Source organism: Crocodylus porosus, unplaced genomic scaffold (genome assembly GCF_001723895.1).
Source record: "Crocodylus porosus isolate Cpor-Errol unplaced genomic scaffold, CroPor_comp1, whole genome shotgun sequence".
In the NCBI taxonomy this organism is placed as follows: Eukaryota; Metazoa; Chordata; order Crocodylia; family Crocodylidae; genus Crocodylus; species Crocodylus porosus.
In genome coordinates, this window is record NW_017728906.1 from 45,481,087 (window position 1) to 45,505,260 (window position 24,174).

Genomic DNA, 24,174 nt, shown 5'->3' on the forward strand with positions numbered 1-24,174 from the left:
CTCTCAGCACTGTCAATGCTTGCTGCCCTGAGTGGGCAGCCCAGCCTCACCCTGCACAAAGATCCGTGGGGCACATGCCCCCCCCCATGACTCTCCCAGAGTTGCACACAGTGGTGGGAGACACCATCCCCGTGCTTCCCGAATTAGCCACTCACAGCTGTCCCGCACCCCGCCCCACCTGTGCAGCACCTGCCCCAGTCCCATCCCCTCTCTCACCGTGAGGGCCTCGATCTACCTCCCAGATGCCCCTTCTCTCCCCCCCACCTTTTCCCCCCAGACTTACCAGCAGGAAACAGCTCTCCAAGCTGCCAGCCTCCACTCCTGGCTGTGTGCATGCTGCAGCTGTGCACGTGCACACAGCATGCATCAGCAATGTTATTGGCCACATCAGCCAAAATGCCAATTGCCAATAATGCAATTTTCCTTTCATCAGTGCCAATATGATACGGACTGATGCATCAGTGCACCTCTACTTTTACATTGCAGAAAATGAACATGGCAAACCCCAAAACAGTGCAATTCAGCTATGCTTAGAGAACATTTTCAAAAACATAAAAGGAGGCAGGATACTAGCTAGTTTGCTTTTAAAAAACAACACAGTATCACTAGGGATCTAACTGAATCACATTGAAAATTTCAGTGTCCACGTGACTAGGATCTGGAACCAACTAAATTTCACAGTCAGAGCAGCTAGGATCTGGAACCAGCTTCCAAAGGAAGTGATGCTGGCTCCTACCTTGGGGCTTTCTAAGAGGAGACTTGACATTTACCTAGCTGGGGTCATTTGAGCCCAGTTTCCTCTCCTGCCCCGGGCAGGGGGTCAGACTAGAAGATCTATAAGGTCCCTTCCAAACCTACATCTATAAATCTCTGAAAAAAATGCACTGTGCAATGGCTCCTTTAATCTTGGCTCGTTTCACTTTGCACTCACTCTGCTGCTGATTGGCTGAGGGACCCCTGCTGCTTGCTGTTGACTGGCTTGGAGGAAAAAAACCAGTTTTATACATGCCACAGTTTTTGCCTCCTAGCTGATCAACACCAAGTGGCAGGGCCACCAAGGCCCCTCTGCCAATCAATGGTGGGAGGCAAAACCTATGGTTTTTGCCTCCCAGCTAATCAGGAGCAAGCAGCAACCGCTGGGGCCATGGAGGTCCCAATCAGCAGCTGGGGAGTGGAGGGGGAGGGGAAGCAGAAAAAATAAAAGCAAAATTAAAGGAACTACTGCACAGCGCAATTCCAATGCAATTTAGGTAGATCCCTATAGCAGTATAAATCAGGGCTGTCTAGTTTCTAAGGGGTCAGAGGCCAAACCATGTCACCAGTGGGGGTCACATACTAGCAAACTGTGCAAAGGCAAGCCAGACTCCCCTCTTTAAAATACCTGTTTCCCTCTGGTAGGTGTCTTATTCATTGTTATTCTAACATGGATGATTATTGAGTAAACTATGACTTATCTTAAACACAGGGCCTTCAAAAACCACATTTTCTGAATGCAAAGACTGCAAAATAAGAGGCAAATCCAAACACACAGCGTTTTTTGTTTAGCTTTTTACATACCTAACTGCTGTAAGACAGATGCTTTTACTTGTGCAGGAAGGTTTTCGGTCTGCAAAAGTTGTTCATAAGCTTCCTTTGCAGAGTGATATTTTCTCTGCGAAAGGGAAAGGAAGTAAATGGATTATTCATAAACCTTACAACCTACCTATACTATCAATTTTCACACAGCCCTGATACCATAAAAACCTGGTCCTCAAAATACCAAAACTTTTTTCTTCTCAGAGAGAGCATATGAAAACTTTAATGATACAGATTTATGTTACAGTTGAATAACCTTCCTGAAGATATAATATTTGGTATAAAAATCAATACATAAAATAAAATAAGTTAGAGGAAAAGTCTGACACAGTACTCCATTTATATTAAAATTAATGGTCACTGAACCATTCCCACAGGTTTTCTTGAATTTGGGCCTACCTATCTTCTGTAGCAAGGTTATATACTAAATTTATCAACAGAATAGCGACTGGGTCCATCCAAAAAGTTTGTAAGTTTACAGTCTAGAGATAATGCAATAAAAACACCAACAAACCTCTGCCCCCAAGCAAAAAGTCTTCCAGCCTTCAGTATTTTGAAATCACCTTTTCAGTAACTGAAGCCTGTTGGTGGCATTAAATGTTTACTGCCCTGTGACAGGACTTTAATCATGCTTCATCATACTGAGAGCTACAATATTCAGAAAACTGCACATCTAGTAAAAAAGCCCTGTGCTATACTGAAAACATTAACATACTGTCATTTGCAAGTTATGCACAGTGTGCTTGAAGCAAAAATCTTTAATTTCCAATTCATGTATATTATATTATAGCAAGGCCCTGAAGTGCAAACTCACTCACAAGTGTAATACATATGTTCAGAAACAAGGTGATGAAAATAGCTTCCCTGAACAGGTGTGTATGTGCATTCTCTCTTTCGTTCACTAGAAAGACTTTTGACAGTAAGGTTTCTGTAACTTATTTTTTGCCTACCTTCCTCACACAGATGGTACATTAATGTCATACTGTCATAACTAGCCAATAGTAAATGTAATTTTAATGCTTTAATTCCCTAGCTTCTCTTCCCTGATTTCTAATCTGGAAGACAGATGCTGGCAGTTTAATGATCTTAGTAAAACCTCTCAGACTTTCTAGAAAACTATACATAATACTCTAACATAAGTATTAAGTCCTGCTTGGGCATAATTAAATACTGGACTTAACCAAAAGATGCGATATAAAACCGATCACTGAAGTGAGAGTTAGTTATTCTCCAGGTGTAAAATGATCATGACCTAGTTACATTTGTTATACAGAGACAGAGTATAGTCCTGAGCAGTAACACACATACTTGGTGCTTCAAATAGAAGAATTTCCTGAAGCTTAAACAATGAAGAGGAAAACTGACTGGGAAGAAAAACGATATACGTAAATGACTATTAGAAGATGTTAAAATGTTTTAGATGCCTCAAATATCACATTTATACAATCACTTAAGAGACCTTAATGATTAAATGATTAGAAACCCAAAAGGCAACAAAAATAACAAACAGGAAAACTGGTATCAATGGCCATAAATTAGCAATTATAACATATAGACAGCTGAGGAAAAAACACAAACTAATCTCAGCAATGAAAAAAGAGGATTTATGGTTGGGGAGGACTGGGTTAAACAGCTTCTGGAGGGGCTGGACATGTTCAAGTCAGCGGGTCCAGATGCTCTCCACCCCCAGGGTGTTGAGGGAGCTAGCAGGGGTTATTGCAGGCCCCTTGGCATGGCTTTACAAGCGCTCGTGGTGCTCAGGCCAGGTGCCAGATGATTGGAAGATAGCTCACGTGGTCTCCATCTTTAAAAAAGGGAGGAGGGAGGACCGGGGCAACTACAGGCCCGTCAGTCTTACCTCAATCCTAGGGAAACTCTTTGAGAAGATCATCAAGGAGCACATCTGCGATAGGCTGACCTCAGAGATGATGCTCAAGGGCAACCAGCATGGTTTCATTAGGGGCAGGTCATGTCAAACCAACCTGATTGCCTTTTATGATCAGGTCACAAAAGCACTGGATGCAGGTGTTGCCGTGGACGTAGTCTTTCTAGATTTCAGTAAGGCCTTTGACACTGTCTCCCACCCCATCCTCATTAAAAAACTAGGCAACTGTGGCATTGATGCCTACACAGTCAGATGGATTGCAGATTGGCTGAAGGGTCATACTCAGAGGGTGGTGGTGGACAGGTCATATTTAACCTGGGGAGAAATGGGCAGCAGAATCCCCCAGGGCTCGGTCCTTGGGCCCGCGCTGTTCAATCTCTTTATCAGCAATTTGGACGACGGGGTCAAAAGCAACCTGGTTAAATTTGCTGATGATACCAAAATTTGGGGTGAAGTGAGCACGCTAGTAGGGAGGGAAAGACTGCAGCAAGACCTGGATAGGTTACAGGGGTGGGCTAACAAAAACAGGATGCGTTTCAATACTGACAAGTGCAGGGTGCTGCACATGGGCAGTAGTAACCAGCAGCACACTTATAAGATGGGGAACTCCCTTCTTGAGAGCACAGAGGCAGATAGGGATCTTGGAGTCATTACCGACTCCAAGATGAACATGGCCCGACAAGGCGAGGTCACAGCTGGCAGGGCTAACCACACCTTGTCGTGCATCCACAGGTGCATCTTAAGTCGGGCCAAGGAGGTGATTCTACCCCTCTAGCGACACTGGTCAGGCCACAGCTGAAGTATTGTGTCCAGTTCTGTGCGCCCCACTTCAGGAGGGATGTGGACAACACTGAGAGGGTCCAGAGGAGGGCCACCCACATGATCCGGGGACAACAGGGCAGACCCTATAATAAGACACTGCGGGACCTGAATCTGTTCAGCCTTCACAAGAGAAGGCTGAGGGGAGACCTGGTGACTGTCTATAAACTCACTGGGGGGGACCAGAAGGGTTTGGGAGAGACCTCATTTCCCCTAGCGCCCCCTGGCATAACAAGGAATAACGGCCACAAGTTGTTGGAGAGGAGGTTTAGATTAGACAGCCGTAAGAACAACTTCACAGTTAGGGTGGCTAGGATCTGGAACCAGCTTCCAAGGGAAGTGGTGCTGGCTCCTACCCTGAGGGTCTTTAAGAAGAGGCTTGATGCCTACCTGACTGGGCAGGGGGGTCAGACTTGAAGAGCTACAAGGTCCCTTCCAACCCCACTTCTATGATTCTATGGGCAGTACAGTTAAGGACCATCAGAAATAATGCATCATCAGGAACAAATGAAATTTTAGCAGAGATAAAAGTGTTTAATATATATAAGTATGTATTTTTGTTCTATTTTTGGAAAGAAACTTGTTGACATATTATAAGCATCTTACAGTGATAAGAAATCACTTTCTGTCCCAAGTATAACTGGATGTTAAAAATTGACTGCTAAAGTTAACACTCCAAAATTTGAAGAACCAGACCCTTATACCCAACACCTAAAAGAACTGGCTTAAGTAGCTGTTTACTCACTGATATTATAAACCTTAGATTGCTAGGTAAATTCCAGAGAACAAGAAAGCTAGAACGCTAATAACTGAAAAGTATAATCCAGATGATTGCGGGCAAAATCATGAAAGACTTACATGGGATCTAAACAATGTAGAATTAAAGGCAAGTAGCATAGTTAATGCCAATTCAACAAGTTTTCATGGTAATTGTACCTTAACAGACAAACAGTATCTTTTTGAATGAGATTATAAACTTGCTTGACAAAAGCTAACTACTAACATAACCAGCTTCTGATTAAAGAGTCAGCACAAAGCAAATTCTATATACCACTTCCAGTGGATTAAAAATTAACTGACAGACACAGCTGAAAAAGTAACTCTTAAAAAGGAAATCATTCAATGGGGACACTTCCAGTGAGGTTCTTTAAGGATGCGTTCTTGACCCAGTGCTATTCATTATTTTTCTCAATTATCTGGAAGAAAGCAAAAGTCACTGCTGGTGATTTCGAAGTTGACAAAACATGCTAGAATGATAAAAGATTAGAACAGGTCTAGGTGTATAGAACAAATGTGGATTAAGTGGTAAACTGGATTAATTTCAAGAATACTTTCAATATACGTAAATGCAAGGTTAAATGTCCTTGAACCAATAGCATGCGTCACATGCACAGAAAAGCAGCGACTGAGAAAATGAATTATGGGTCACTATAAATAAGTAACTGAATTAGAGTGTATGGTGCAGTGGAGTATCTAAGAGAGCAAATGCAGTTCTCTTGGATGTATGAACAAGGAATATTTAGTAGAAAGGTGTTATGACTACTGCCATATAGCATTAAAGAGATCAGTGTAACTGTGTTTTGAGTCCCACACTTTGAAATGGATGCCAACAAACCTAAAAGGCTTTATAAAGATTTACAAGAAGTGTTTGAATTATGGAAACATGTCTTTACAGCAGGAGACTAAAGAAGCTCAATCAAATTAACTTATCACGTATAAAATTAGCATACAATTTGGTTGCCTCTAGGCATGTACTACTAAGAAGTATAGTACCTAAATAGAAAAACTGACAGTAGACACTGTAGACCAGGGGCTGTCTTTGAAAGCTGTTGCCATGGGACAGGGAAACAGTCCCAGGGCAGCAGGAGTGAGAACAGCATACCCTATCTCTCCTCATCTTCTCCCTTCCATGGGTGATCAGGGGCTGTCTTTGACAGTTGCTACTGCAGGAATGAGATGTAGATCCTGGTTAGTGATGACGTAAGTCCTTCTCCAACCCCGTTGCATTCTTTGCTGCTGTTGCCTCCAGCTAATGTGCATGGCAGCATGTGCTGGAGGCAGCCTTTCTGCTTAGGGGGTGAGGAAGAACAAAAGAATAGCAACTTTGAGGGAACTTGATATCACTCTAGCCAGGGGGTCATGCACATCCCTACAGCACTTTAATCTTTGTAAAGCTTCAGCATTTGGTAGCACTACAAATGCATACTGGTCTATGACCTCAGTCTAACAGATAAAGACAACAAACAAGACCCATTGAAAGGAAACTGAAGCTAAACACATTCAGAGTGGAAATAAGCCCCCATTTTTTAAACAGAAAGGATAACCAGTGAAAAAACTTACCAAAGAATATGTTCAGGGTACACAATTACTTGAAGTCCTTAGATCAACATTGGACTATTTTTCTAAAACAGGGGTGTACAAACCTGCGGGTTTGATGCAGCCTTCAGAGCCATACATCTGGCCTGTGGGACTCCCCACAGGTTGGAAAATTTGGCAATAGGAGAGTGACCCTCCCTCATTTCCAAATTCCCTACCATGTGATTGGGTCAGAAGTGGGCCACCACTCCCCCCATGCTGGGCCAGGTTGGGGCATTTCCCCTTCATCCCCTGCAGGGCCAGAACCAAGCCACGCCCCTTTGGCCCATGCATCCAGATGGCGCCTTGTCGCACCCATCCTAGGTGCCAGTTTGTGGCCATGAACACACTGGGCACTGCTGGGCAAAAAGGTTGGGCACCACTGTTCTAAAAGATATTTTCTAGCTCAAACAGAACCTGAACCAGAATCAACTGGTTATACACTATAGCCTGAATTATGCAGTTTAATCCTGAAGATTTTCTTAGTTCCTTGCTGATATATCAGCCTCAGGCTCTTGTGGGTCTCAACAACTGAATTCTGAACCAAATAGTCTCCTGCTTAATCTCTCAGATCCCCAGCACACATTACATTTATGGTGTGATTAATGCATTAATAGAACCATAAATAGTAACTGTGATACATGTTCAGCTGATTTATAGTGCCAAACTAGCCACAAAGTTATTCTGCAAATAATGTAGAACATCTTTATGACTTGTCCGTATGGCACCATAAATTGAACGTGTAAAACCCCATGCTGATGCTGACAATCAGCTATCAGTCTTGGCATGGGGGTCATTATTGGGACCAGGACAGTCCTGGTTCCAATGCCAAAATGTTGCTGCCAGGTGAGAAGTTTGCAGGTTGCCTGGTGGGGGGAGCTGAATGGTTTAGCCACTGGCAAACTATCAAACTCTGAACCTGGCAACCTTTAAAATACCAAGATGTAGCTTTTTAGATGTCCCAGGGTAAAGGGGCCAACAATTAGCTGGCAATGAGACTTGGCCCACTAGCCTGGTGTCTCGAACCCACCTGAGACCATTAGGTCCACTCTATCAGGCTATTGTCAGACATGCCCCAACAGCCCCAGGTCTGGAACCTGCAGGGGTGTCAGGGAGGGGAGGAAGGGGATGGGGAGAGACTGAGCACAACACTGTCTGAAAGAAAGCCACCCCCAGCCTGATCTGCAGTGGCACAATGGGATCAGAAGAATTGTGTGTCAGACCCCAAACATCGATTCTGGCATGGCAGGAGACACGATGTTTGGGATATGGTATAAAATTCCTCTGATCCCAATCCTGCCATTGTTTGAATGTCTGCCAGGGAGCACAGTCACATATCTTTCACCATTACATTACTAATAACCCAGGGCAGCATTTATTCAAGTAGATAAACAATAAAAATAATATTTCATTAGTAACATTAATAAACACTTCAAAATAACTCTGGTAGAGGTACTACTATAGAATCAGGAATCTTGTCACTACTTTTATATCTGCTGCCTTGAAGAACTTATAACTAGTATTTGAAAAGTACTTGGCTTAAGTCACAATTGGTAAAAATCAGCAATATTCACAGATTTCAATGGGGCTTTCTATAGCTATATTTTTAACATTGCACGTAGGTAAATTTGCTATATCTAGTAGTCATTTAAGAACATAAATATCAAGCAATGAACAAAGGACTGGCCGTATAATAGGATATCTGTTCTGGAGAGAAGAGCATATGGAATTTTATTGACAGTGAACTTACTAATGAAATTGCTTAACTTTAGTTTCTGTGACTCATATTTGACAGTACCTTACTCTTCAAATATTCCATTAACATCAATAAAACCAATCCAAGCAGCATTCCATTTAACAGAAGTGAAACCAGCTTAGATTGGCTTGTCTTTTCTTTCTAACAGAAGCATTTAGTATGCATTGCCCAGTATTTGTTAAATAAATAAAAGTATTTTTCCACAAAATACACCTGTCTTCTGCAAACAGGATTCCAAACACTAAGTGTACCATTGTACGCTTACTGAAACACACTGCAGCTAGTCTCTTCCTTGATATTCATTTAGTATGCATTTCAATTATTCTATATGACTGTACTTTGAAATAGAATTTGTTGTACAAAGAAACTTTAAGTTCAAATATTTGTAACTTGTTATAAATACAATAAAATATAACCTTTTTATTTATAAGTAAAATTATGTCTTTAAATTTAAAATTAAGATTCTTAAATTTAAGGCAACACTATTACCTAAAGTCATCATGTATAAAGATGCTAAAATTAGTTCTATTTCCCAGTCACAATATAATAATCACCAACATTTCTAGAAAAATAATATATGCATCTACAGAATTTACATAAAATGCTGTACCAATATACATAGATACTTGCTGTATTTTTTAAACAAAATTTTCATTCTAGTTTTTGGCCTACAACATTTTTCATCAAGCCTGTAACTTTGCATATATGCATTATTCAATGGCATTTACTATAAATATTTAAAAAGTCATGCATGATTTTTCTCAATATTAATTACACTGAAATAGAATGATCCACACAACAAAGTCTATTACATTCCAATTCTGTTTTTTTCCCCCAAGATGAAGCCAAGCGAGTCATGGTTTGATGGCAGAGGTGTATAAATATCTCACAGAACTGGTCTTCCACGACAGGGCTGTCCAACTTTGCTGAAGGCAGGGACTACAGGTGGCACTGGTGTGAGGCCCATGTGCTGCATGGGGGACAGAACCATCCCTTCTTCAGAAGCCCCTGAACTATGCAGGTTGCACTAACAGCATGTGGACCCTCTGCCTCCTATGTGGTCATTCCTGCACAGGCTCTCCCAGCAGCAGGCAACACCCCCAGCCACACAGGCTATGCAGACAGTGCACATATCTCTTGGTCCTCTCCCTACCACATGGAGAAGGGGAAGTGGGGGAACAACTACCAGGAGCCATGGGTCTCATGCGGCCCAAAGACCACCAAGTGAACATCTCCGTTTTAGAAAAATAAAATTAATACTTCCCATTTCCCACTATAGCAATTCTTTTGCAGTTAATGCCAGCACACTGTAGGTTTACATGCCCAATAAACAATTATCAAGGAAGGACTGAAGTACAGTAGGTTGTACAGTATTTATAGAAAAGAACCATCTTTTCTGCAGTATTAAGCTTCCCACAAAATGAATTCAATGATTTGATTAGGAGGAAATTAATAAACTACTTCTAAAGGAAAACTGAACCTCAATCTCATGGTGCCAACAACATTTTTTTACTCGAATTAAAGTGAAAAAGTAATTTATTAAAACTGAAAAATGTTAACACCCAATCTGTTTTCCCCAACTATACTGTTGTTTTTTGGTGGGGGGGTTTGAAAAGAAGGAAAAAAAAGTGAAAAAAAATCAGTGAAATAACATTTCATGTTTACATTTATTTTCATGTTTAAGTTTTATTTCCTTCTTGACTTATTTATTTCTTGGTCATGTGTATTAACTTTCAATAGTATAGTACAGGGGTAGGCAACGTTTTTTGGTTGAAGTGGCAAAAAACACCACAATGCCTACCTTGGAAGGTGCCGAAGTGCTGGCATGCCAGAAAAACAAAATGACGGCAGGGGGTACATGGCAGGATGCCCTGCTTGTGCCCCTTGCCCCACACCCAAAGCCCCTGTCTCCAGCCCAGGCTCTGTGGCTGTCAGCAGCCTGGCTCTGGGTAGCTGCTGGAGCCCAGTCTGTTCCCAGCAGGGCTTGCAGCATCCCAGCTGCATGCTGGGAGCAGCCTGGACTCCCGGCTGGCAGCAGCTACCCAGAGCTGGGTCCAGCTGCAGCTGGAAGGCTGCAAGCAGCTATGCTGGGCTCCAGAGCCCCAGCATCAGCTCTGTACAGGTGTGTGCAGGCATGCCTCAGAGCAGGCAGTAGGGGAGAGGCCAGCAGTCACTGCCAGCATGAAGCTGATGCCAGAGCTGCGGAGTCTGGCACAGCTGTTTGCAGCCTGACCGCTGCAGCTGCCCAGAGCCCAGGCTGACCGTTACAAACAGCTGTGCCGGGCTCCCGAGCCCAGTCACCAGCTCTGTGCTGGGAACAAGGGAGAGACCAGGGTTGCACTGCCTCAGGCCCCTCCCCTCTGGATGCAGATTTGCTCTTCATCAAGAAACCCTGAATGAATCTGCTGATATGACCAACAGAAAGATCAGTACTAGCTTCAGATATATGGACAGGAAGAATAAATCCAGAAAATAGTAGCATTTTTTCTTTCTTGTTTTCTTCTCTCTCTCTGCCAAAAATGGTGCAGAACTGATGAAAGGACCCTTCTGGCCTATTGGACACTTCAAATTCTCTCAGTATCCAAGTTGGGAGATATTTTAAAACCAGACAATTGGTCTTGCTGAAGACAACTGGTTCCAACTCCATATCTTTCTTGTTAGCTCTTAGCTCTTACTTGTGTTGAACCAAATTCCTATAAACCCCATTAGAAAATTCAGTTTAGATGAAGCCTTGGTTAAATATCCTTTACAGTTATTTGAGGCAACTGTTATGACAATGTGAGATTTCCGAATGTTATTTCATTCTAGCAGATTACAAAAACCAAAGTGTGCTGAGGATGCTTTCTTAAAAAATGTGTTTGAAGTTCTCTTTTCAGAACTTTCTACAGTATTCTGAACTGCATGATGAGCACACTAAAATGTCACCAGGGTGATTTTCTTTCAACAATATGCAAAATAAAATATTTATTTATTCTAAAAAAAAAGTAAATGGTAAACCTTAATTGGCCTGCATAAAGTAAAGCCAAATTACACTTTTCCCATCAATAACTGAATTCATTTTATAAAATCATTCTTTTCGAACTAAAGCAAGCCATAATATACTCATTATTTATTTATTTTGGTTTGCTTTGTCAGATCTTTTACCTGGTTATTTTAAATATATACTGCTATAAACACAATAAAGCATGTAAACTGTAAATTGCATAATTGGTTTTTCACTCTAATTACACCAAACTTTGAAATACAGTTCAATAGTTACTCATGCCACATTTATATGCATCATAAAATTGTAATTTTAATTGACAAGTTTTCTGCAACTTATCAAGAATCCACCTACTAAACTGAATTTGATCCTGCACTGATAATACAGCCCTCACAATCCACAGATGGTTACAAAGAACTTTTTATCTTATAATACAATCATTTGCAGATTTCTTTAAATTTGTGTGTTATATGATGCCTCAATGGCCACCTGGCAATGGTTTCAGGAACTACTGTACTGTCAGTTACTTTAGACCTCTGAAAAGCTGTAGCCAAAAGTTCAAGTTCAGTTATATTTAATGCCTTAAACATGATTGGCCAACATATCCTAATATAATTATGGTAAGAAAAAGATTATGAAATTTACCTGATCTTCTGATATGAGATTACATTTGCAGTATTTTGAACTTGCCATGGCAAGTTACTTTTCTTAATGGGTTCATCTTTTATAATTGAGGGATCAATTATGTTAATTTCACACTGTTTAAAGTTAGCTAGTTTTTATTCACAGGTGTTGTGATCAATTGAATTTCATACCGATTACACAGAATAGTTGCAAGTGGAATGCATTTTATAAAAAAACAGCTTAAAACTTACCTGGATTTCATATAAGTGGGCAATGTGAAACTGAACTGTAAAAGGGAGAAAGTAAAACTATTACAAGAAGCAAACACTGAGTAGAAGCAAAACAGCTTAAAGACATAAGAAAAAGCAAAACCATCAAATCTATACAAACTAAACCAAGATGCACTAACACTCTAAACTATAAATATGTGAATCGAAAATTTGTATATTGGTATTTTATGTTTATTCCAAAATAAAATTATATCAGCGATTTCAAACCTGACAACAGCCCTGATTGACTAGGGATGTGCAATCCAATAAATGAAGTTACATTTACATGCAAATATTACAGAAATGAAGACTTGAAGGCGCAACTGAGAGCACAAGTATGTACAAATCTTACTAAAATTACGTCAAATTTAACAAAAACAAATGCATTTATCTGCAGTCTTGTGAACCTATGATACCCAGCAGATCCCCATCTCTCCCTGGTTCAACAGATGAAAAAATCTGAGTCATTATATCTTAATATATAAAAATGCTATTCGTCTTGGGTAAACTAATATTTCTAGCTTTCCACAGAGGTTCAGAATCAGTTATTTCAGGTCGCAAAACTGGTCCCTTTCTGGATAGGTCAAAATGGTTTCAGAATTCAATGAATTCATTGCAAGGAATTCCAATATGCTTAAATATATAGTCTCTATCCCAATTATGACACTGTACATATTCAGAACATTTCATTTTTTTATACTTATTCTATGCATGTTATTAGTAAGTAGTTTTATGATTAGTGAATTTTCACATACATTTATCAGGGAATATTTTCACATAAGGGAAAAAACAGCCAGTATATATCATTTCCCAGCCTCTACAGCCAGTGAGAAAACACATGTTGTGTCTAAGTTAAAGTGTATAGTAAGACATATTATAAGGGAATTCATACAAATCAGTTTTCTGATATTTTCAAAGATTCTTATAAACTAGTGTCAATGGTTCACATTGTCGCTAAACACATAAACCTTGAGTGTGGTATAATTCTTTAAATTCATGTAATAAAAATCAGTCATAAAATTTAACTGGAAGGACCACTATAATGCCTTACTGCCTGCTTCCTGAAGGAGAAATAATTTCAAATAAAAAAAAAAAAATCACATTTAATATTGTTTTAATCATTAAAAATATCATACATAAACTTATCAAAACAGCTGAAGTTTTCTACCATGCCATATTCGGAATCTCATTTAATTTTATTTAAACCTAAAAAGCAAGACTCAGTGTTACACTAGAGATTAGCACAAAACTGCTGAATACACTGATCATTTAAATCAGATTTAAAACAGATTTACATCAGTAGAACAATACAAAACAGTCAAAGTATATTGGTGTATTTCTCCTTTAAGTAATAACTGGCTCATCAGTTTAAAGTAGGGTGCCCAACCTCTGGCCCGTTCCCTGGCCCACAGGCCAGATCTAGCTTGTGGCGCCATGTTACTGCCAGAAATTTGGCAGTGGGGGACCAGTGGCACCACTTCCATGCTGCTAAATTTCCAGAGCCCCGGGGAGCTCTGTGCCCCAAGCCCTGGATTAGGTGCCTGATCCTAGTAGTGGGGATGAGGCTGAGTCTCAGAACCCAATCCTAGCATACAGGGGCAGTTTCCAGGCCCGTGTGAAGGCTAGGAAGGGGGAGGGTCCAAGACCCAATCCAGGGTGTAGGGCTGGAGGAGGCATTGCCAAGCCCAAAGGGCCCACTCCTGGTGCATGGGACAAGGAAGGGATGGTGCCAGGGCCCAATTCTGGTGTGTGGGGCTGTGTCTGGCCCATGGACCAGTCCCACACCAAATATCTGGCCTGCAGGGCCAAAATGTTGAGCATCACTAGTTTAGAGGGCTCTGTAGTTACTAGTGCTATGTAAAAAGACCAGCTGGGGGTGTTAGGTTCCCAAGTCTCAATACGTCTTATCACAACCAATTTAAAATGCTCTAAAACCATTGCTTCTGGTCTTAAGACCATACATGTATTTATTGGAAAATGCTTATAAGTAAGAGATTTTTAAAAAAACCATACATTTCCATTGAAAACACCAAGAGAACTTCAATTATAGTATAATGAATCCATGAGTTTATTTCTAGGAAGATGTTAAATATGCTGCTCCTGAAAAGTGGTCTGCAAATGATGATATTTTGACCTGTAACACTTTTTCTGATTCATAAAGACAGCATGAATGATTTTGTAAAAATCATAAGCCTCTTGTTCTGCCCCCAGCCTCCTCCCCATACCTTTTTTAAAGAGCACAAGTATAGTACCATATTGGGTCAGACCAATGGTCCATCTAGCCTAGTACCCTAGTGGCAAAAGTGGAGGCTATATAGAGAGCATTGAACCACATACTCTACAGTGATCCATTCCCTATTCAATACCCTCCCTGGCAGGCACCGTTTACTGGTTTAGAATTGCCAGTGGAAACATCTCCAACCATTCTATTCAATAGCCATTAATAGATCATGTATGAATTTATCTAGTCCCTCTTTGAACTTGGCTATGCTATCTGCCTTTTTAAATTGCAGCACAAATCAGTGTCAAGTCTGGTATTTTCTAGTTTTGCTGAAAGAATTATTTGGTAGTCTCTAAGACATGTATGGTAAGAATTAGATCTATAATGCTAAGATAAAATACTATAAAAGTTCAGAGTTTATTCTAGAGAAGACATTGTCTTTATACTGATTGAATTCAAACCTAGGTTCCTCTAACAGCATATGCTGTTAGGTTTCTCTAACATCGTATATATACACAGAGACTACAATCACTGAAATCACCTTGCAATAGTGTGAAGCATTATTTAGCTGAAGGATGCATCTGTTAATGTGATAGAATTGAACTTTAGAGTGTTCCAAAACTTCCTCCAGAGTGGATCCACGTGCCTGCTCTACAAGTTAATTTAGTGGTTATTGAGCTTTATCTACTCAGAAATGTACTAGATTTTGATAGAATATGTCCTGGTTGATTGTCTTTCTCTACTGTATCCTTGAACAGCTTCTTTCCCCTGTACTGAGGATTGTTAACTTCACCAGTAAGTGATTTTTCTGAATTTTCTTTATGTTTTCAGTTTACCATCTCTCTCTTTCTGTCCCAAGCCTATTCTCCTTAAGAAGTGACACCATTATGGGTGGAAAGGTGGTCAATTTCCTGCAACAAGTGAAATTTAGGAGCAATCTTCACTATGAAATCTTTTGCCATTCATTCAGACAACAGTTCTGGATTCTGTGCAATATTCAACACTGTAACTTGAACAATAGGAGTTCTAAATTAAGAAACAGTCATAAATGTAGTGTTCTAGATGCTAATTTAGTACACGAATATGGTAAAAGCTAATAAGTAGGCTCAGAAGGTTCCACAAATGTAGACAGCGTGCCACATTTAAAATCAATAAGGACATCACAAATCTTTAGAGGTCTTAGTAACTCACATGCCTGAGGAAACTGATTAGATTCCTTTGCCTTGCAAGTTTATTAGGAGTCTCTCTGGTGAAAAAATTCTAAATTGTAAATTATGCTAGTATTATACAGATAATTTTCCAGACGCTGGCAAGACAATCTATTCTATGATTGGAACTGACTTTGCAGTATGTGTATCACTCTTCAACCTGGTCCATCCCACCCTGAAGCCCCTATATGTAATTATATACTAAAGTCTAGGTCTAGTCTAGATTATATCCTAAAATCCCCTCCCTGCCCCCCACCCAACTGCCTTGCCTTATTACAGCCATGTTACAAAATGCTGTGTGTAAATCCAACTCTTCAACATATAAACCAGTCTAGTTTAGCTAATGTATGTGTGTCCAGAGTTCTTGAAATGTACATCAATTCATCTATTACTATAGTCCCCTTCAGTGCGTAGGGGATATGCTTGTGTTTAAATGTTTTTTGATGAGAACAGGCTAGAATTCATCCCAAAGTGCTCTTTGACAATAAATTCCATACATAATATTCTCTCAAAATTATCAGGGAAGAAGCCAAAAGAGTTGAAATCTTACTTCTCTTATATCTCTCTAGAAATGGGCTAACATATTAAGCAAAAATCTATGTTTCATATGGATCACTCTGAAAAGATGAACTCTGAATCATACTGTTACCTCTAACACCAAGCCAAACACAAACAAGAAAGTTTACCTAAGTCTAATCACTTATATTTTTCCATTACTTTCTCAAATTAAAGTAAGTGGAAAGGTTTTCAGAGTTGCCTCAAATTTTACTTCTCTGAATCTTTCAGTAAAAGAAATCTTTTATTACTATTTCCTTCACCAGTAAAGCAGCACCTCATTGCATTTTAAGAATAAGAATATTATAAAGTTTATCCTTAGAATCTAATCAAATGTAATTTGTTTGTTAATCTCCTCCTCTTTATGGATAGTTTTATATGGCTTACATTACATTTTTAATCCATGTAGGAAGAATATAATAAAATACCTCCAATTTGATTGGGGGGGGGAAGTATGTCTATGTATACATAATAGTGAATCTCTCGGCTTAATTTTGTTAATAATATTCAACTTCATAATGTTTTTTCAGGGACACTAACAGAATGGGAGGTGCTTGCACTTAGATATTTTGGTGCCTAAAAAGTGGGCCAAATCTCACCCTGCCTGAATAATAGAGGGAGATGTGCTCAGAACTGAAATATCAGAGCCTCTGGTAAAATGGGAGTCTTTCTGATGTGGCTACCCTGGCAGGATAGTTGGAACAGTTAAGGAAGGGATGAAAGAGATTCTTGTGACTGTACTTCAGACATAGGGTCAGAAGCAGCATAGAGACTTCTTGACTGAATGAAAGCTTGGCATGAAGTTCATTTCAATTCCTAACTTTTGGGGCTTCCTGACTTAATACTACTGAAGAAAGATGGACTCATACTACAGCATACCAGTGAAAATTAATATTAAAGGTGTTGGGAATACTGAAAAAGTTCACAAAATAGGTTGGAAATAATACAAAAATACAGTGAGATATCCTACTGCTTGTAAAAAAATAAGAACCGACTCAGGTTAGAATACTCCAGTTGTCTGCAGCTGGCACTGAAAAGGGGCATACAACTTTGAAGATGACTTTCTGGCATAGGTAGCTGCTTCAAGGACAAAAAAGACACTTGTTTTCATTTTTGCTCAAATTCCATACACAGGCTGTAGGAGAAAGCTACAGATAGTTTCATTAAACTCTAGTTAAATTTTCTCTTGCATCTGTAACAGAATTTGCAAATTCAATCCATTTTCAAATGGAAAAGTCCATGAAGAAATGTAAATAGGCTCCTGAATTACTTCAGTTCTTTGAGGAAAGCCATGTGAAAGACAACTGAACTTTAAATTAGGTGCAGCACAAAATACCCTAAAAAGTAACTGAATAAACTTCCTTAACCGAAAAGATTTTCTTTGATTTGAAACAATTACCTGATTTCTAAGAATATACACACATACTTAACTTTAACCTTATGTTTACTCTCATTCATTTCAATGGGACAATGTACATGCGTAAATATCTGCAGGAACTGGTCCACAATATATGTTGTATATGGTAGCTCATAGCAGAGAAAATAGAGAGAAAGAGAATTCCAAGTTCTGGGACAGGCTACAGCTAGACCTGGACAGGTTACAGGGGTGGATGGATGGATGAGAACAGGATGGGTTTCAATACTGACAAGTGCAAGGTGGTGCACCTGGGGAAGAAGAACCAGCAGCATAGCTACAGGCTGGGGAACTCCCTTCTTGTCAGTGCAGAGGCAGAAAAGGATCTTGGAGTCATTGTTGGTTCCAAGATGAACATGGGCTGCCAACGTGAGGCCGCGGTCAGTAGGGCTAACTGCACCTTGTCATGCATCCACAGATGTATCACGAGCAGGCCCAAGGAGGTGATTCTCCCCCTCTACACAACATTGGTCAGGCCACAGTTGGAGTACTGCATCCAGTTCTAGGCGCGGCACTTCAAGAGGGATGTGGATGGCATCGAGAGGGTCCAAAGGAGGGCTACTCGCATGATCAGGAAGCAGCAAGATAGACCCTACGAGGAGAGACTGAGGGACCTGAACCTGTTCAGCCTCCACAAAAGTAGGCTGAGAAGGGTTCTGGTGGCCATCTATGAACTTACTAAGGAGGACCAGCTAGGAACAGGAGAAACTCTGTTCGCCTGAGCACTACCAGGTGTAACTAGGAGTAACGGCCATAAGTTGATTGAGAGTAGGTTCAGGCTGGACATCCGGAAGCACTACTTCACAGCCAGGGCGGCTAGGATCTAGAACCAACTTCCAAGGGAAGTGGTGCTTGCTCCTACCATGGGGGGTCTTCAGAAGGAGGCTAGATAATCACCTTGCCAGAGTCTTTTGACCCCAGCATCCTTCCCTGCCCATGGCAGGGGATCAGACTTGATGATCTGCTCAGGTCCCTTCTCACCCTACCAACTGAGACATTTAACAAAACGTAACCAAAATTTCATCTTGCCAAATAATGAAAAATTCTTTTCTTATTTAAATATCATTTAAGTTTTATATGATATTCTGGATATATATTATCATGTTGAAATAATTTTAAAAAATGATCAGGTTTGGAAGCTTTTCTTTTAAAAGAAGTCATAAGTTCAGTACTGTAATAACGAACATTGAAATCCATCTTCATATCTAGCATTTTCAGCCAATGAGGAGACGAGTCCCTCCTAATTCTTGCATTCAACTAAGATGCAATAATTCAACAACTGTATTAAACACATCTATACTTGACAGAGACTGCTCCCAGTAGCTCCTTTCACAGTAATTTGCGTAGTCTGGGTAACCATGGCTACCGGCACAAAACTGTATTACCCGAGTTAAAAATTTTGTGAAGAAAATGCCTAAAATACTAACTATCTATAAGATATTGCCATTTTAAAAAAGCTTTATTAAAAATGTTTTAAGGCTGGAAATTGATATTTTTCTGTATATGCAATAATATACATGAATCAAAATACTTACTTTCAGCATTGGACAAAGTGCAGGGATTGCAGTCAATCAAAGCTAACTGAAAATGCTGAAAAAAAGAATAATTATTGTTTCTCAAGTAGAAAATATTTAAAATGTAAGCAAATTATTTTAACGTTCATATCTAAAAACAAAATTTACATGGGGCATAAAGGTTCAGTGACAACTAATTTGTACTCAGCTTCAAAATTTCTGCTTAAGTTTGTTTCATGAGAAGGAAATAAACTAGTCTGACAAAACAAATAATACTTCTAACAGAACTTTAAAATACTTATCTTAAGGAAAATCAGGAAAGAGTCTATACAATAAAGATTTTGTCATCCAAAAAGGTCAAGATTTGAAGGTCAAATTTTCTAGTTCTATGCAGATAAACATGTAAGCCATTAATTAGTATGCATTTAATTGATATGCAAGGTTACTTTTCAGTTAGTATGACACTGGTATACAATAGAAAAGAAGTTTTGTTCATCAAAAAATAGCAAAATCTTAAAAATAAATAACTTGACAAAACTTCACAGCTACCTACTAATCAATTGTTTCTTTGTCCAGTTTTAATTTTAAAAGTTGTCCTGACATCATGATTTGGAGGGTTTATGTATTTATTTATTTGTGCTCCCTTCAGGAAACTGAGTGAAGATTTCACTTCTAAAAATCTATAAACATTTAACTAATTCATTCTTCCAGTGAGAAGGTTATAGAGCCACAGCAATAAAGTTTGGGCAGCAATAAAGTTTGTCTGCCCAAAAGTCTAGACATGACCAATCATTTTATAGGTGTCCCACTAATTCAACAAGCAACATTAAGGGAACCAAAGAGTAACCAAATGCATCAAAATGGATGGAATATACAGAGAAAACTAAGTGTCAATCAATGTATTCGTCATCAACAAAGTTTCTATTTATATTAGAGTTTGCATTAATATTCATACTTCACTGGATAAAGCAGAGCAAATACTAGTACCAAATGATTATCAAATAATTCTGATAAAGCCACTGTTACCTGGATTACAAATCAAACATTCTAATAAAAAATTAGGAACTGGCAAAACCTAAATTTTGAATGATTTATAATTCATATTACAAAGACTACATTTTATCTGGTTAACATACAAGTAAGAAAATCTATCTTCTGGCATCTGGAAGACCAAAGAGGAAACAGAAATAGTAATTACTGATGTAGAAAAAAAATTAAAATTCCCAAGGAACTGATGCACTCACCCTTTTTTCAATATTGCCATAATCAAAGCTACTATATATGGCACAACCTTTATCCTCAACTTCCTCTTTCTATAGAGTTTGCCTCTCAATGATGTTTATTACAACAGTGGGCAAGGAGTACAACTGGGCTTTTATTTAGAATTTCCTTAAACACATCAAATCAAACAACTGAGACACTAACCAACCAAGATAAATGATGAAGACTAATGCCACACCTTCCATAACAAGGACACTAAGACATACATTAACTGAGCTGACATCCTTAATTGCATCCCAGCAACTTAGAGTTTCCAAAAACAATGACAACCTAATTACAAATCCAAATGTATTAAGTCAGCACCATAAATATTTTAAATCAATTACCTAAGAGAAGGTCTAGAAAACAATAAGCACGCATACAACTTCCAAAATGAAGTGAAAAATCTTAAAGCAACACAATGTCAGTTTATTTCTTTGACTTGCTGTTTTTTCTAGAGATCAGCACTGATAGAGAACTTAACAATTTCCTCTTGCTTGCATTGCAATTCAGGTTGTCTGCCTCAGACACCCTTTAGTCTGTTACCATAGCAATACTAAGGCAAGTTAAAAATGACTGAATAATCAAAAGGTCTACTTTACATTTTTTTCTGACAGAAAAGGATGTACAGACCTGTATATTTAGGCCCGTGCAATGGACTAATAGATATAAAAGGTTGAAAATTCATTCTGAATTCGCCCTGTCATTAGCTATTAATGTTAAAGGTGAAACAGAAAGGTAGATTTGCTTTCACCTAGTAATGCTATTATATAAAATAAACAGATCCAAAATGAAAAGCTTGACACGCATTTGGTAGCTTTTCCGAATGACTATTACAGTGAGATCAAGTGAGAGAAAATATATCATTGCATAAGAAGAAATATCCATTTTAGCATTTAAATCTGCCAGTATTCAACAGCATACAGTGAACTAGCAAAGATATTTTCACCCAATACACCTAAAAGAGTCACCAAAAATCGTAAAAATAACACGTTACCTGCTTCCTCACAATTTCAAATTCCACAACATTATGGTAAATATTCCAAAATGCTACACATTTCTAACCATACCATTCAGCAAGCCACAAAGTGAGACTACAAATAATCCAGAATATGCATATTGGCACTACAGAAAACAGAGCATTTTGAACAAAACAACTATTGCAAAGGTGCATACAGAAAACCAACAATCTTTCAAGCACACACATAGACACAAACCTATACCTCTAGTTAGGTTAGAATAAACAACACAGCTTCTTTTCATGCATTCAAAAAAGGCAAAATAACATATAATAAAACTCATTAACCAAAATCAGATCCCACTAGTTCCTATCACCCGTACCAAAAATGAAAAAACCCACAAAACACAAATGTTAATAACCGACTCCTATTTCTGCAACAAACAGAAGCAGCTAGCAAACATCTGCACCTCTCACAAATATTGCGGTACTGAAGCTGGCTACTGCTGTGTGAAATAGTTATTATGCAGGAGAGGCCGCTGCAGTTCAGAGACGACATACAATAAAAGGCAGACAGCAGTCTATAGAAATTCAAATCCTGAGTAAGAGGATTTACCTAGAAGGCACTGTTCTGAATGTTAAAAAGTAGCTGTGTCTCTTCAAGAGCTGCAGTTGAAGTCATGATACAACTTGATTTGTAGCAATTTATAATAGCACAATTACCGCAAGACTATTTTGTCTCCTTTAGAGTCCTTGACTTGCCTATGTGACTGGGGTAACTATTCTGGATATAACCTTTCTAAGGCATTAAAGCACACACTGCTCACATGTGAACATAATTACTGAATATATTATTGTGTCTGGTGTAAAAAGGAAGTAACTTGTCATTGAATTAAATAATTTAATGAATCTACTTACTATTTGAAAATCAAGAATATTATACAAATACATACTCAAATAATATATTACATGTACAGAATCAGATTATTTTAATATACTTGACTTGTATAACCTTTAAAATTAAAATAAGCAACTAAATGGATGTCTGTGGTTATATTACATTAAAAAATAATCACCAAATATAAAAGGCAATTTTTTCAACCTTAAAGTATTTAATCTTTTGTTTTTAAATTTGTTTTAAAATAGTGATTTAAAATATTTTCTCTCTAGGGTGATATAATAAAATTTTCCTGATGGACAGTTCTACATTTATTTAGCAAAGGAAGCAAACCATCATTTGAAGCCTGACAATTCTGACATGGACCTTACCACAGGGGCTTGATCACAACTCAATACAATTCTGTAAGAGGCAGCCTTTTCTGACTATATGACCTAGGTGTGATGAGTACGTTCTTTAGAGCTATATTTGTTCAGATAACTAGGACACAGAAAGCCTTGCATAATCGAAGTGTTGGCAGACAGCCATGGCTCCATTTGCCAGGCATGCTGGGGGGGGATCTTGGAGAGGACGTGCAGCACGTGCTGCCAAATCAACTCATTACTCTGCTCTCCAGGGTCCTTCAAAATTGGAATCAATTCATCTTCTAAGCAAAGGGGCTTGTGAGGCATAAACAGTGTTTCTTTCACCTTACCCTGCACAATCCAAACAGGAGAAATCGGCTACACGAATAGGACAAAAAAAAGTGCTAAAGACAGAATCAACAACGGTCATATATTTACATAAACTGAATAAGGCCAGTCTGTTCAGGAGAATCTCTTGTTCTGAACTACTATGGCTGCAAAATTCTATTCAAATACAACACTAACAGGAAACTACATTTTCTTTGGCCAAAAGGTTTAACTGTCATTCACTGGATGTTTTCAGTATGAAAACACAGTGTTTTTTTTACAACCGCATCTGAATATTTATGTTAGCCAAAAGTCTAGACATGAAAGACTTTGTCATTATTTGTACAACTTCAGAGTTAAGTTCTTCTTAAACTGCAGTCCAAAGACCACTGCAGGAAACAAAACGCTATGAGGAAGGTAGATGACTGAGGTCCACTACAGTGTTACCTTTTGCTTACATTTTAGTTAACTTCTCTTGGATTAGGCTAGCTCAAATGAAAATAGATTACAAAGCATTCAGGCATCACAGAGTAGCTGACTTCCTGTCTTATTAGGTTCAGCATCAGCAACCCACACCTTCAGACAGGCCAACCTGTTTGAACTTAAAGCACTTCAACTTTTGCTAGACATGTGCAACACAGAAATCGAGGTACGGTTTCTAGTTATAGCTCAAAAAATTAGAACCAATGCTGCAGTGCAAACAAGTCTTGAGAGGTGAATTGTTATACTACATACTCTCCTAAGTAAAACTGAAAAAATGAAAAAAAAAATGGACCACCTCTGAAATTCACTAGTGTGAATGCCTAAATAGTTGATTCTTAAATATTTTCCTTTCCAAATATCAGATTCATATTATGTCCTTATAACCGGAAATGTAAAAAATGGTACAAATCTATTTATATTTAAATGGCTTATATGAAATATAGATGAATGCTGTTAATGTTCTAAATCACAAAAAAACCCCATGGAAAATACGACCTTCTTGCCTCTATTTTCTTCTTTGCCTCAAGGCTCCTACTAACAGCAACTTTTCTGTTGGCACTGGCTTTTTTTTTTTTTTTAAGACTAATTGCTAAAAAAAAAAAAAAAAATTACTTCCGAAGAGCAGGCTCTTTTCTTCAGGGAACTGATGGGCAGGATCCCCTGGGAGGCCAATCTGAGGGGGATAGCAGTCCAGGAGAGCTAGTTGTATTTTAAAGAAACCTTACT

General features: G+C 38.8%; 1 protein-coding gene across 7 annotated transcripts in view; it reads right to left on the reverse strand.

The window, feature by feature from the left end:
• Positions 1 to 24,174, reverse strand: part of KDM6A (lysine demethylase 6A) — a 176,430-nt gene that overhangs the window by 70,149 nt on the left and 82,107 nt on the right. For all 7 annotated transcript variants that reach the window (XM_019529051.1, XM_019529050.1, XM_019529046.1 and 4 more), the window contains exons 5-7: positions 19,200 to 19,254; positions 12,249 to 12,283; positions 1,558 to 1,651 (exon numbers count right to left, since the gene is read on the reverse strand). In XM_019529051.1, the coding sequence (XP_019384596.1) occupies positions 1,558 to 1,651; positions 12,249 to 12,283; positions 19,200 to 19,254 (184 nt within the window). The remainder of the gene's footprint in view (positions 1 to 1,557; positions 1,652 to 12,248; positions 12,284 to 19,199; positions 19,255 to 24,174) is intronic.